We start from the raw sequence: 14562 nt of genomic DNA, 5'->3' as shown, positions 1-14562 counted from the left end.
AGATCCATCTTTGAAGACGAACAAGTGCTTCCAACACAAATGGTTAACTGTTCGTTCATCTATCATGATTGTTATGTAGAAACAAAATAAAAAAATTCCATGAAAGGTCATATCAATAACAAACTTAGTTGGTCTCTAATGTGCTACTGGAAGGAATTTTTTTATTTTGTTTCTACTACGGCAGACCAACACAGCTACCTACCTGTAACTAGAACTATGGTTGTGATGTGTTGACCAAGCTGGCCTCTGCTTCTTCCTTCACATCCTTCACCATAGTACCTCTATGTCCTGCTGAATATGGAAAGATGTTTATGATTTTTAAATATATATATAACAAGTGTGTATCTTGCAGGCAGATGCTTCTTCCTGCAGATTTCCAAAGCAGAACTACTATTTTCCAAGGAAAAATCTCATTTGCCTTATTGCTTTCTGTGAAGTGGATGATTCTCAAAGTGAGAGATTCATGCAAACCCATTTGTACTGAACACCCATTCAGGTGTTTCCTGGTGTGTTTTGAATGGTTGAACATGTTTGCAGATTATTTAATTTTCAGTGCTTCCATTTTTACCTTTTTTGTGACCGACTGTTGAACAATTAACATAACTAGCACAATACATGCTTACCTTGCCCATGAAAAGTGAAAAATTATTTGCAAATATGACCGTGCAAATAGTTTCTCCGAAAATAATTGATTTTAGTTTCTCTTTGAGGCACCTTGCAGCCCTGACCTTGGTGTTAAACTTTTCCTCTCCTGTTTTCTTCCAGAATTTATATGAAAGCATTAAAAATGAGCCCTTTAAAATCCCAGAAGATGATGGGAATGATTTAACTCATACGTTTTTTAACCCAGACCGAGAAGGTTGGCTGCTGAAATTAGGTCAGTAAATGGATAATTTCCCTGATACTTTATTTTGTGGATTAGCATGTGCTGCTTTTGTTACACCCCCCCCCCAATTATGTTGAAAATTTAATGCAATGGAATTGGTATTAGTTTCTGCTCAAATATTGCCAACCACTTTACATAATTCTTTTGTCTTATTACTACTTTATTATCCTCCTACTTCACAATTTTGAGTGAAGTTTGATTTCCAGCTTCTTGGGGTTGAAAACCTCAGCCGAAACTGAGTCCCGGCTCTTTCTTTTGTAGAGGTAGCAGAATCTGAGAGATTACAGGGTGGTGGTTGTTGTTGTTGTTTTTTGGTTTGTTTTTTAAAAAAAACTTTAAACCTTTTCCAATAATGCTGTTGTGTTTATTCACAATTAGGTTTTCTGTGCGCACACACAAAAGAACACACCTCTCTCTTCCAAAGGTTATTCTTGTATGTCTTTAGTCCCCCACGCCCCACCAAACCCCAGTACTTGTTTATTTCTGTTGGTTTGATTTTTGGCTATGGTTTTTTAAATGAGTGGTTTAAATGTGCCTTCTTGTTTTCCTTATGGCCTATGACCTATCACCTTTCTGTTCTGTGACTGGCTGTCTCTGCTTATTCTGCATTAGGAGGTACGTAACTGATGGCTTTCTATCCCCTCTCTCTTGTTCTGTTGCTCATTCTCTCTTTGATTTTACCCTCCCCACCTTCCTCCTTGTCTTCCTTGTTGCTCAGTTTCCATTATTACAGCATTTGTGGGATTATCATGCTTGTCTTTTAATACCACTAACTTTAGTCTGGCGAAGCCAATGGGATTCTGCTCATGCACAAGAGCACAAATGTTAGCTGCTTACTCATGTTTGAAATGCTCAACACTTAGCAGTTGACGACCTCGATATTCAGTACCAGTTCTGTGCAGCTTGATCCATATGGGATTGGTGAGCAAAGTGCCCCCACTTTATTCATGTGTGTATAAACAAACATACCCTATCTGTTTTCCCTACGAAGTTTGTTGTAACTTTCCCCTCTACCCTTGATGCCTCTGTGACAGGCTTGGGCAGTTACAGAAAGCTACTGAAACCCTAAAAATAATCATGTGAAAACATTAAGTGTCATGGACTTACCACAAGACGCCAAATTAGAGATTTTGGATTAGTAAGTGGAAATGTTTGTGGCTGCTTGTTCAGACACAGAGATGTCTACATGAATGAGAAAAGCAGTGTCGGTTCGGAAGAGAAGCTCTAGAATCATTTTGCAGGAAATAAATCTGAGAGGAAGGATTATTTAGACAGTATCACACACAACCCTCATGTGCTTCAGAAATGGAATTGTTCTTGTAAGGAAACAGTATGTTAAGATGTTTGCCCCCCCCTTTTGAATAAGTATTTCCATCTGAACTGTATAGCGTAGTACGTCCGGGAGCCTATTTGTTCTGTGCACATTTTTATGTGTATGTTAAAGAGTTTATGTGAACAAAGCTGGAGACCTCCTAAGTCAGTGGGAACCTGAAACTTTTGGCAGCTGTTTGGTGTTTCAGGGCCAAAGTGTGCAGAGACCATTCAGGCTCCTTTGAAATGTGAGGTAGCTTAGTTACAAACTTGGTCTTAATGAGACAGTCTCACCAAAGATCAGGCTTTGTTTGGTCACCAGTGAATTTAGACCTCGCTTCTGCCTTGTTTGTTTTAAAATGCTGATATAAAGGCCTAATCCCAATCGGGTTCAGAGGCAGCTTTGGGTTGTTGTTGAAAATAAGGTGCATGGAGACCCCTTTGACACTTTTTCCATAAAGACTGGCCAAAAGTCTGATGTTTGTATTCTCCTAGTGTAAAGTTTCCTTGTAATCAGGGGGGCCAACTTGAATAAATTTTTGGGAGGGGTGGGTAAGCCCTGCCCTGCATAATTGATCACAAGATGCAGTGCACACACACCCTTTGAATGGCAGTGCCCATCCACTTTTGGAGGGCCCAGTCCCCAGCTGTTATAGGCCCTGGTCAAAGAATACACCATGCTAATTTTAAGAAGTTTAGCATATAATCGCTTTATAATTGTTTAATCCCTCTTCTTCTTCTTCTTCTTCTTCTTCTTCTTCTTCTTCTTCTTCTTCTTCTTCTTCTTCTTCTTCTTCTTCTTCTTCTTCTTCTTCTTCTTCTTCTTCTTCTTCCTTTATATAGATCAACCGCCTTCTATAAAGCATGACAGTGATAGTATTGGAATGTGTGTGTGTGTGTGTGTGTGTGTGTGTGTGTGTGTGTGTGTGTGTGTTGGAAGGAGACTGCAGACTTGGAAAAGCTAACCAAAGATTTTTCTAGCAGCATCAGACTCTAGTTTATTTTGGGTTAGTTTGCAGGCATTGCATAAGGATTAATTGTGGGCCAAATGAGGGGGCGGTGGATGTAATAAAAGCCCTACTTCTGCCCTTTCTAGTAGACATTCCAGCTGGACAAAGATCTCACAGGCGACAGATCCTGGGATGCAATTCTTCTGTACCAGAATTGTTTTTTTCTTCTAATAACACTGTCTGCTGGCAATAGCTCAGCTAAACTGTCTAATACTAAAGCATTTGTTGTACTTAGCTGAGATCTGGCTTTAATTTTTTCCTCTTGTGCTCAAGAGGTAAATATGTTAGTTTCTTGGGTTTATTTTTGCCCTCTCTGAGGCTTTGACTGAAGATGAACTATTTTGCAGTGAGAATTAGAATGTGGAAGGGTGGGGCATCATCTGCCTTCTTTCTACTGTGCCAATTTCCGCACAAACTGGTGCCTTCCAGATGTTTTGGACTTGGCTTTCCTGGACCTGATGGAGGGCACTAGGTTGACGATGGTTGTGATGTGTCAGTAATGATTCCCAAAGCCTTTTATTTTTCTTGTAAGGGAATGAGTCAACTACTGTACTTGTCCAAATGGATGTCCTTTTTACCAGCAAGTTTTTTTAACCAACATTTTGTGGAAAGGTCCTCTGTGCAGAATATGCTTTTACACAGACATGGTAGATGTTAAATCCTACCTCATTTACCATCTTTTTTCATCATAACTCTTGGTGAAGCTTTTAGGTCTCCTTGATACAAGATACCTTTTTTTAATTGAACACCTACAAATGAAGGACATTATTCATTTTTTCCTGTGCTCTAAAGTTTCACTTAGCTGCTTTTGTTGATTTCCTTATAATGTGACTTCTCCAATCTGCAAGGTGTGTGTGTTTGTGTGTGTGATGTTTTATGCTTCTTGTTGACTCTTCTTTCCCTTTCCATTATTAACTGACCTAATGCTATGAATGGGGTACAACTACTACATATGATTTCCAGATGACCTGTCACTTGGTTTGCTTTAAATGTTTGCCTCTAGAATTATCCACTAATTTTATAGCATGCTTGCTCTGTTTGTGGAGGGAAGACAGATTGCTTTGGGAGATGCTCCTTCTTTTCAGCTGTCAGAGTGAGGATGATAGGAAGGGAGAGCAACACCTTACGCCAGAATAGTCCCTGAAAAGCAGGACTTCTCTTGGGCTCCAGTTTAACTTCTTAGGTCTGCTCTGTTCTGTACATGAACACACAAAATTTGGCTTCATTTTGTCTTTTACCTGTTTCATCTCCTCCCCTATTATTTTTTATTAATGGCTGTAGAGTGAGTAATGCTCAGGTTTCCTTCTTCTGAAAAAGAAGTCTGGACTCTCTATGTAGAGAGACATTAGAGAGAGAAACAGAGAGATTTATCTAAGTAGAGTATTATGAATATTGAAACAGACTGGCTAAGGTGTCGGGCATGGATCAATTGGAGTAGACTGGGCTTACAACTTGAGTGAATGCAAAGTTCTTCTCCAGTGTTTTGGTTTTTGTGTATTGGCTGATTCAGCCCTGCCATCCATTGACTTGACTGTTCTTGGATTCCATTGACTTGACTGTTCTCTGATTCCAAACAGAGATAAACATTTGTGAATGTTGGCTTTTTCCTGTTTGTTAGCTGCATGCCACCACCTCTTGGCCCTAGTTCAAGTTAGTAGCCTTTGCCATTAATTTTGAAGAGGAGTTTGAACAAACTTACCGAGTTAAGATGCAAGGATCAAGATGTGGTTTAACTTGTAGAGGCTCTTGAGTCAACATGCAGCGCACCACCAACTTGACTTCATCAAGTTCTGCATCTTAGCCTTCCTCTGTTTCTGCTCCTTGACCACACCCAACAGAAAAAATGTTGTTGTTTTGACTTGTTAGAACTATGAAACATAGGCTTGCATGTGGTAGGAAACTAGAAATACACATGAATGGAATGTAAAAGCAGCACTGGGCTATGTCTGTGAGCCCTGAGTGGCTGGGGAAACCCAGCCAGATGGGTGGGGTATAAATAATAAAATTATTATTATTATTGCTTTTTCTTTTAAAGTCGTATTAGACATAATATAACCTCTAACTTTAAGAGTTTACATTGCAGAGCAGTTTGAGAAAACTATCCAGGATATCCAGCATGTTCCTGTAATTGTTCTGCATTTAAAGATATTGTTTGTTTATTTTTACAATGTATTGTGCCAACAACAAGCTCAGAGAGACAAAGCCTTGTTGACCAAGGAAGAGCTGCAGAGGCTTTTATAGCTGTGCCCAGGATTGAGCAGCATGAGTCACTTAAAATGATTAATCCTTGGGTGAACTACCGGTATACTGTTTAATGAGAGCCTGATGTTCACTGTGTTCAGTAATAAGATCAGCTGTGCTGAGAGTGAAGGCTAATGGGATTAAATAACGGGTAAATGGATGAGGCACAGGTGGTGATGCAACTCCTAAAATCTCTTAACTGCAGAGATATGAAACCTTCAGAGTGAGAACATCCAAATCCATATCTGCATATGATTTCTTGTCTGAGGTTTGTTGATATTTAGAACACAAAAGTACCAATATTCTGGACCTTGTTATAACACATTTCTGATTTTCTCTCTCTTTATATTTGTATCACCTGTTGACCACAAAATAGGGGTGCCAAAATGTGAATGGGGTGTGTGTGTCAGTCTCCCCAGCCTCCCTCTCCGTATTTGTGTGCTGAGTGGTGTTTCTGTGATAATTGGTTAGTGATAAAACAGATTTGAGTTTGCAGTCTTATTATCAGTGAACTAATCTCTAATTAGAAGCATACAGTATAATCTTATGAATTTACTCCTAATTCTATAGATTTACTGTAACTGATTAGGTTAGTTTATTTGTGCCTAGTCTCCCGACCCTCATGAAACAAAAGTTTAACAGTATGAAAGTAATGAAAACAACATCAATAGAAGTTAACTTTGAGTCAAACAAACTACAACAGAAATATAAAATGCTAAATTTCCCTGCCCATTACATGTCCCCCTTTTAAAAGGAAAAATAATTTACTTCCTTCAGATTAAGTAACTTGTGTAAATATCTTGTGAATCCAAGAATGGATCAGTCTCTCTTCCTTTCATGGCACCATCCAGTGAGCAACTTGTGCTTTTGGAAAGGGGGGCACAAGATGAATAATAAATCTATCAGACAATGCCACCTTCTCTCGCTCTTTCTCTCTTTGATGTGTGTGTTCTTAAGTGCACAAAGTACAGTGACATTATGAGCAAGGAACAGTGGCTACTTGTGGTAGGGGGGAAATGCATATCCCACCTCCACCCTCAAGCTGACTGTCAGCCCACCAAAATCCAGTTGGTTTGGGGTTTAATTAGTGGTGAGGAAAAGACACTCTGCAAAGATTCATTTTGTTCTTTGGTATTTGAGTGCAAAACTGTTGTTAGTCCAAGCAAGGTACTTTCATAGGGTCTGATCGCTTGCCATTAAGAATAAAAGTGCATATTGACTTACTGACTATAAAGCCCACTTTTCACATTTTAGACAACCCAAATTTTATACATTTGTATTACCCACATATAACCCTCAAAAATATAAAAATGTTCACAGTTTAAATATCACAGACACACTGGCTAAGTTGTAAGGTAGTGATTCGAAATAAAACCAGCAATACTGTGATATAGACAATTGTTGGCATGCTTTGATTCAGGTTTTGTACAAGCAGGTTTCCCCTGCCTTCAGTGAGAGCCTAGAGACTGTATCCATCAAACAGATATATAGTTTGCAGTTTTGTAGTGTATCCTGTTTTAAAATAGTCAAGCACAAGAAGAAAATTGGTGGCTGCGTATGTGAACTGGACTAGCCTGATAAAGCAAGTTCAACTGCTCCTTTGATTATCTGAGCAAACTTGTTTTGAGGCTGTGACAATGTTGTGATTTTGTGTCAGCTTCTGACTGACGATGAGCTTCCGGAGAAGAGCTCCACTACTTTTAACATATGCTAGAAAGGGAAGTTGGGGTCTTGGTGGTTCACCACTTCATGCTGAGTAAGATATATTTTGCAGTTTGAGGATGTCTTGTGTTCCTTTTCAAAGACATGGCTAAATTATTGCACGTTACATGTGTGTGTATGAAGACAAATGGAAAAGGTGGTGATCTCTGATCAACGCCCATTCAAGGTGACTTTTGCATATTAAGCAAGAACTGCCCTTGCTTATTGGGGTGTGTGTGTGCGCGCAGCCTGATCCTACATGAAAGTACTTTGGTCACTAGGTCTTACCACCAAGTAATGTTGTATAGCCTGTTTGCTGTAAGAGACTAACAGTAGAATCGTAGGCATGTTTCCAAGATTGGGGGGGCGGTGCTTGCGATGTCATTATGCACAACGTCACAACATCAGAAGGAGGCCGAGCACAGGGCAGTGTAGTTCAATGGCTGGCTTCTCCTGAGTGCAAGAGAGGAAGCTGTGCTGCACTCGACTCGCCACTCAGCCTCCTCCTGCAATGTCATTCATGTGTTGCATGTATGATGTCACACAAGCGCAACATGCGTCGTCAGGAGGCGGCTGATCAGGGAACACAACACAGTGCGGCCTCCTCTCTCATGCTCAGGAGGAGCCAACCATTGAACCGTGCCACGCTTTGGCCTCCTCTGCCCCCTCAACATCAAGGAGGCTCGGCTTCCTACCTGCAAATATTGAGGTGGCCGGAAACCCCTCTGCCCCTAGCATAGCTGCCAAGTTTTCCCTTTTCTTGCGAGGAAGCCTATTCAGCATAAAAGAAAATCCCTTTAAAAAAGGGATAACTTGGCAGCTATGGCCCCTAGGAGTTGGCGTACCTGCAAAAAAAGTCCTACTGTGTTCGGTGAGGCATCTTCAGAGACAAGCATGTGTAGGGTTGTAGCTTTGTTGTAGCATCAGGCTGTAATATATTGTAGTAAAAATACTGAGCTCCTTTTGAATAAAAATAAATAAATTTGATAAATAAATAAATTTTAAGGGGTGTTTTTTAAAGTTGTCTATTGAGTGTATCGCTTTGAGCATTTTGTGAAGCAGATTATACATTCTGAACAGGAACACATAAATAAAATTTTTGAGCCACTTCAAATGTTTGGGCATACAGTGATTCATCATATGGAGTTTAAAGTAATTACTCTTTCATATATCTTCATAAGCTGATCTGAATGGGAAGAGTTCCTCTGTTTCTTAAAGAGGAATATGAAAAATTGTCTCTTATTCCTCTTCCCTGTCCCTCCATCCTTGCACAGGTGCCTGGATCACAGATATTATCATTCACATGGCCATCAGGTATACTCACAGAACAACATATGTCTCTGCCAGGCTGAATGTCTGAGCTGGCACCATTTGCTGAAGCAGAAACTGTTCTGTTTGAAGATCATATCCCTGAGAGGTGATAGGATAGCCATCTTCAAGTATATTCACATGGAAGATGGAGCAAGCTTTTTTTCTGCTACTCTAGAGAGTAGGATCTGGACCTATGGATTCAAATTACAAGAAAGGGGATTGTGACTAAGTATTAGGAAGAACTTTTTGACATAAGAGCTGTTTGATCATGGAATGGACTACCTTGGAAGTGGGTGGACTCTCCTTTCATTGGAGGTTTTTAAACAGAGGTTGGATGACTTATCTGTTAGGGATTCTTGAGCTGTGATTCCTGCACTGTAAGGGATTGAACTAGATGGCCCTTGGGGTCCCTTCCAGCTCTTCAGTTCTATGATTCTATTATCTGTTCTGTTCTGCTGATTCTATAATAATAATAATAATAATAATTTATTATTTATACCCCGCCCATCTGGCCGGGTTCCCCCAGCCACTCTGGGCGGCTTCAAAAAAAACAGAAATTCTAAAATACAGAAATCCATCAAACATTAAAAGCTTCCCTAAACAGGGCTGCCTTGAGATGCCTTCTAAAGGTCTGGTAATTGTTCTCTTTGACCTCTAGTGGGAGGGCATTCCACAGGGTGGGTGCCACTACCGAGAAGGCCCTCTGCCTGGTTCCCTGTAACTTGGCTTCTCGTAATGAGGGAACCGCCAGAAGGCCCTCGGAGCTGGACCTCAGTGTCCGGGCAGAACGATGGGGGTGGAGACGCTCCTTCAGGTATACTGGACCGAGGCCGTTTAGGGCTTTAAAGGTCAACACCAACACTTTGAATTGTGCTCGGAAACGTACTGGGAGCCAATGTAGGTCTTTTAGGACCGGTGTTATGTGATCTCGGCGGCCGCTCCCAGTCACCAGTCTAGCTGCCGCATTCTGGATTAGTTGTAGTTTCCGGGTCACCTTCAAAGGTAGCCCCACGTAGAGCTACGTTGAGAATGAATTAGAAATGTAGAGAATGTGTACTTGCCCCATTTTGATTGGGGGAGGAGGGGAAAAGGGACAAGAGTTTCCATTTCAGATGCAGTGGGGAAGCTGGCATTCCAACACCATCACCTTGTAATATCAAAAGGATATTCCCAATAACCCCTTACATTCATTCAACCTTGACTCATATGTTTGCTTTCATCGAAGTCTGACTTTTGACAAGCCTAACCATTTAATGAAGTAACAAGTTAACCCAATTCCTGTTTGTCTGCCGCACAGAAACTTGGCATGATTTGGTGTAACTTGAAGGTGCTTTATGTCTTGACAGGTGGAAGAGTGAAAACATGGAAAAGGAGATGGTTTATACTGACAGATAATTGCCTATATTATTTTGAATACACAACAGTGAGTATGCTGGGTTGCAATCATAATGTTACTTCTTCCAAGCGCAAGCTCGGGGCTGTTTACTGAGCACTGTCTTTCCTGGACTTGTAGGACAAAGAACCCAGAGGAATTATCCCTTTGGAAAATCTCAGCATAAGAGAAGTTGAGGATCCGAGAAAACCGGTAAGGCCTTCTCCTTCTTCCTGAGATACCATTCTGTCAGGAACCTCTGCTTTGTAAACACAGGAAAAATCCAGATGAGCTGCATAAGAGCACAGCTTTGATCTTAATCAGCTCCTGTTCATTTAAATAGTGATAGTACTGGAGGCATCCTTGGTGGAATGCTTCTCTAATATGATGTCCTCTTAAATGAAGCTCATTATTTTGCACTATAATCCAACCTTATAGCAAATTTATAATTCTGTGCAACTCTCCTTTTCTGTTTAAAGATTTGGAAGAACACTAAATTAGAGAGAGAGAATTGCACGTATGCTGTAAGAAGCCCTTGACCAGAACAGGATGGATAGGACAAGAGAAATGACATAAAGATAACAAAAAAACCAGGGTTGGTCTAATATAAATAAAGCATAGACTATTTGCTGGGGGGAAAGCCTTATTTGGTGTCTCAGTAAAGTGAAGAAACCATATCCCCAGATTAGTAACAGCAACAAAAAATCCCTAGGCTAGTCTGATTCTTGCTTACTCTTAATTAGTGTTACTTTTCCCATGTTTGGGGTGTGCCAAACTTCCAGACACTGCTTTTAACACCCATTTTGCAGTTTGTTTTCAAGCTCAGTTTCAAAGACAGGGGCTGATCTTACATCTTTTTCAGTTCATTATATATTCATTATATATCATTTCCCAGGAAGCTTTTAACCTTACTGCAAGACTACCCCATATGTGTTTCTGTTTCCCTAGAATTGCTTTGAGTTGTATAATCCCAGCCATAAAGGACAAGTCATTAAAGCTTGTAAGACGGAAGCAGATGGCAGGGTGGTAGAAGGCAACCATGTGGTTTACAGGATATCTGCCCCCACCCCTGAAGAAAAAGAAGAATGGATCAAGTCAATCAAGTGAGTTCTCTCTCTAATACAGAAGTGCAACTTTCACCTAAAGCAGTGGTCCCCAATTAGCTAAGTACTGTGGACTGCCTCTTTTTCAAAAGCCAAGCCGTGGAGCCCCTACTATTGCAAACGTTGATATCTTTGGGGTAGTCACATGAATAGTGCCACTGTACCCTCCAAGATGTCCCAGAGCATCTGTGTGAAAGCATGATGCCCCCAGAAGGCATGTTTTTTGGTACCGTGATCCTGTGTGAGATGTGTGTCCGGCTTCAATCTTGTGCGTTTTTGGGGCGCCACAATCTTGCACAAGAGCACGGCCCTCCAAAACGGGATGTCTTGGGACAGTTGATTGGTATGTGCCATGGACCCCCTGGTTGGATTAGTCCCGCAGACCACCAGTTGGGAACCACTGATCTAAATAATTGATTTGTCTGGCTTAAAGTTTCCCTGTAGTGGCTGGATGGCACACTGCCAGCTCCCAAATTCCAGTTTTCCTTGTGTTTCATTAATCTGCCCCAATGGTCTCTCTGTCTCTCTGTCTGTCTCTCTGTCTCTCTGTCTCTCTCTCTCTCTCTCTCTGTGTGTGTGTGTGTCTTCTTGGTCTTGTACATGTGTAGGAAGTCTGTAGCCATTGAACAGGAGCTTTTTTCCTCCTCCATAATAAAGAAAAAGGGGGCAGCGAAATTAAAAGATGGCAAATTGGGGGAGGGCCATGGTACAGCAGTAGAACATTTGCCTTGCATACAGAAGGCCCCAGGATCAGCCCCTGGTATCTTCAGATGGGGTTGGGAGAGAGCCCTGCCTGAAACCCTGTACTGCTGCTGCCAGTCAGTGTAGACCAGGCACCCCCAACCTTTGGCCCCCCAGATGTTTTGGACTACAATTCCCACCATCCCTTACCACTGGTCCTGTTAGCTAGGGATCATGGGAGTTGTAGGCCAAAACATCTGCAGGGCCGCAGGTTGGGGGTGCCTGGTGTAGACAATACTGAGCAAGATGGACTAATGATCTGACTCAGTCTAAAGCAGCTCCCTTTGCTCAGATTCAGACTAATTTCAAAATTACTTATGTCTTTTAAACTGTTGGTTGTTTTACTGAGTTTTACTGAGTTATTGAATTAGCCAACCCTGCTACAAACAGAACAAACACAGGTGGAATAAATAAACAGGAAAATGTAGGGAAGGATGGGGTGGTAGTAAAGTAAAAAAAGGTTAAGAGCATAAAATATATCTCCGTCTTTTAAAAACAGCAACTCACATTTTAACAAGGAACAGGTGGGGTGTTTGTCAGGTGGGACTTCTTTTTGTTAATCAGTGAGTCAAGTCTTGAAAGCCCGTACTAATTTTCTCAGCCTCTTTTCTCTTTTGCAAGGAACTGTAATGTTCTCAAAATGGGATTCCTCAGCTTAGAGATGTCTTTTTATATTAAGCAGAATAAAAATAAAATAAAATATGATTTAGCTTAGCCTCTGAAACAGCAATGGCTTGTGTTTGACTGGAAAACCAGAATAAGAGACCATTGCTTTACATAGTTTTGTGGATGATGGTTTGTGCTCACTTTGATTTGGTGAAAGGCCTAATTTGATAGAACCTAGTTACAGCTGTTTCTGGCGGCTGCTGCACCATAGATATGGCGAGCAGATAGAACGTGTCTATAGTTAGCACAAACCATGATGTCTAAAACGAATCTCTTTGGAAATTTGTCAGTGTGGCTAGCAAATGTAAAAACTAATTCACATCTCCTGTTCTCTTAGGGCAAGTATCAGCAAGGATCCCTTTTATGATATGCTGGCAACAAGAAAAAGAAGAATTGCTAATAAAAAATAGCACTAAGAGGGGACACTTGTGGATCTGCCTTAGCCAAATTGCTAGTACATTATAAAGCCAAGGTAAAGTTCCAAGAAAACAAGACTTGTATTGGAAATGTAGTCACTTTCCTGCAGCATCTACCTTCTCTTTGCCCATTTATAATATTCCAGGAGATGCTGGAAGACGTTTCAAGCACATGGATCTATGTGAACTGAAAATTTGGAAACCTTATGTGCCGTTTTGTGTGTGGCAATGTGTGTCATTGAACCAGGAGGTGATGGTATGTAATCCTGTCCCTCTCCTGTTTTGAGGAGCCTGTGTTCTGGATTGTGACCCGCTGCTGAATCTAGCATTCACAGCTAGCAGATTACTCTTGTTTCTGGGTATGCAGAAGTATTTCTCTCTCCCTTGTTCAAGCCTTCCCTTCCCTTCGCAATGCAGAGGAGTTTGAGCCGTGATTCAGCTCACATCCTGTCACTGGTGCTTTCATTTAGAATCCCCATCTTCCAGCTTATGGATAGATAGGAAGGTTACACTGAAAAAGAAAGAACTGCCACAAGCCTGGCAGCTGTATGATTAAGAGGCCTCCCTCTCATAAACAGATGGTCATGCACTGAAAACATGAAGTTCTCGAAGATGAAAAGGTTACAAACATGAGTTTTGGCAGTATCTGTGAAGCTTATCTTTGGTTTTTGGATGCTTTGGAGATGCGTGGCATTGCCTCTCCAAGTGTTAGCCTGAAAAGCCTTTCCCAGGTCTCAGTTCTGTCTGGTAACATTCAGCATCATCTTATATTTGTGTAAGGATGTACTAATAATGGTTTGCAGGGCTCCAAAGTTACTCAAAAATACCAGCTTTAATTGTTCTCTTTATTTATTGCCACACAGGAAAATCGAGCAAGATTTTTGTTTTGCTTTTTAAATGGGAGCAAGCCAAAAAAGAGAGCGTATATGTGTGTATGTGTAATATTAGTTATCCATTGTTAGTAGAGTGTGCAGAATTGCCTGAATCCTTGCTGGGCTTTGCATCTTTCTTAATGAAGATGTGTGCATATAGCTGGTTGGGATAGCCAACTGAGGATGATATAGTTTGGATGATCATTCAAGTTTTCATAAGCCATAGTTTATGAAGCTGGCTCCAAGCCCTCCCTACTTTCCACATTCTCCTGCTTCCCTACTTTCCACATTCTCCTGCTGTGTGCCAGCTTCTTGTGAAGATTCTGGTTTCTGTTAAACCAGAGTCCCCTGTTGCATCTGAATAGGCAAACTCTAGCTCAGGGGTCCCCAAACTACGGCCCCCGGGCCGGATGCGGCCCAATCGGCCTTCCAATCCGGCCCGCGACGACCCCCGCCGCCCGCTGCCGCCGCCCGCTCTCACGGCGCGCGGCGCAGCGACGATCTAAAAAACCGGCAAAAAATCGCCGAAAATCCTTTGTGCGCATGCGTATGGGCCTCTCCCGACCCGGAAGAGGTCATTTCTGGTGCACTTCCGGGTCGGGGGAGGCCCATACGCATGCGCACAAGCGATTTTCGGCGATTTTTTTCCCTGCGCGTGTGCGCATGCGCACGGGCGCACACTCCCCCGCCCTCCGGCCCGCTGCGCGCGCACTCCCCTGCCCTCCGGCCTACTGCGCGGTCGGCGCGGCGGGCACCGGCCCGCCGCGCGGTAAGTCTGGGGACCCCTGCTCTAGCTTAACATTGGTTAACAAACCAGGACAATAAGCCAGGATCAACTCCTCTGCTGGGTGTGCAGGAGATCAGGGGATGGTGGGTCCTGCTAGCCTGGGGCATGTTCAAGATTTGTGCTAAAATGCCAGAATGACCACTCT

The 14562-nt window shown here is 41.9% G+C and overlaps 1 protein-coding gene across 1 annotated transcript in view; it reads left to right on the top strand.

Annotated features, from left to right (window-relative positions):
- CYTH3 (cytohesin 3) overlaps positions 1 to 14148 on the top strand; it is a 73000-nt gene extending 58852 nt beyond the window's left edge. The window contains exons 9-13 of the mRNA XM_035130955.2: positions 766 to 877; positions 9807 to 9883; positions 9974 to 10045; positions 10781 to 10935; positions 12680 to 14148. Coding sequence (XP_034986846.2) covers positions 766 to 877; positions 9807 to 9883; positions 9974 to 10045; positions 10781 to 10935; positions 12680 to 12752 — 489 coding nt within the window. The 3' untranslated portion in view covers positions 12753 to 14148. The remainder of the gene's footprint in view (positions 1 to 765; positions 878 to 9806; positions 9884 to 9973; positions 10046 to 10780; positions 10936 to 12679) is intronic.
- Positions 14149 to 14562: the final 414 nt, after the last annotated feature.

This window comes from Zootoca vivipara, chromosome 14 (assembly GCF_963506605.1).
Source record: "Zootoca vivipara chromosome 14, rZooViv1.1, whole genome shotgun sequence".
Taxonomy (NCBI): domain Eukaryota; kingdom Metazoa; phylum Chordata; class Lepidosauria; order Squamata; family Lacertidae; genus Zootoca; species Zootoca vivipara.
This window is presented reverse-complemented; position numbering and strand designations above follow the sequence as displayed.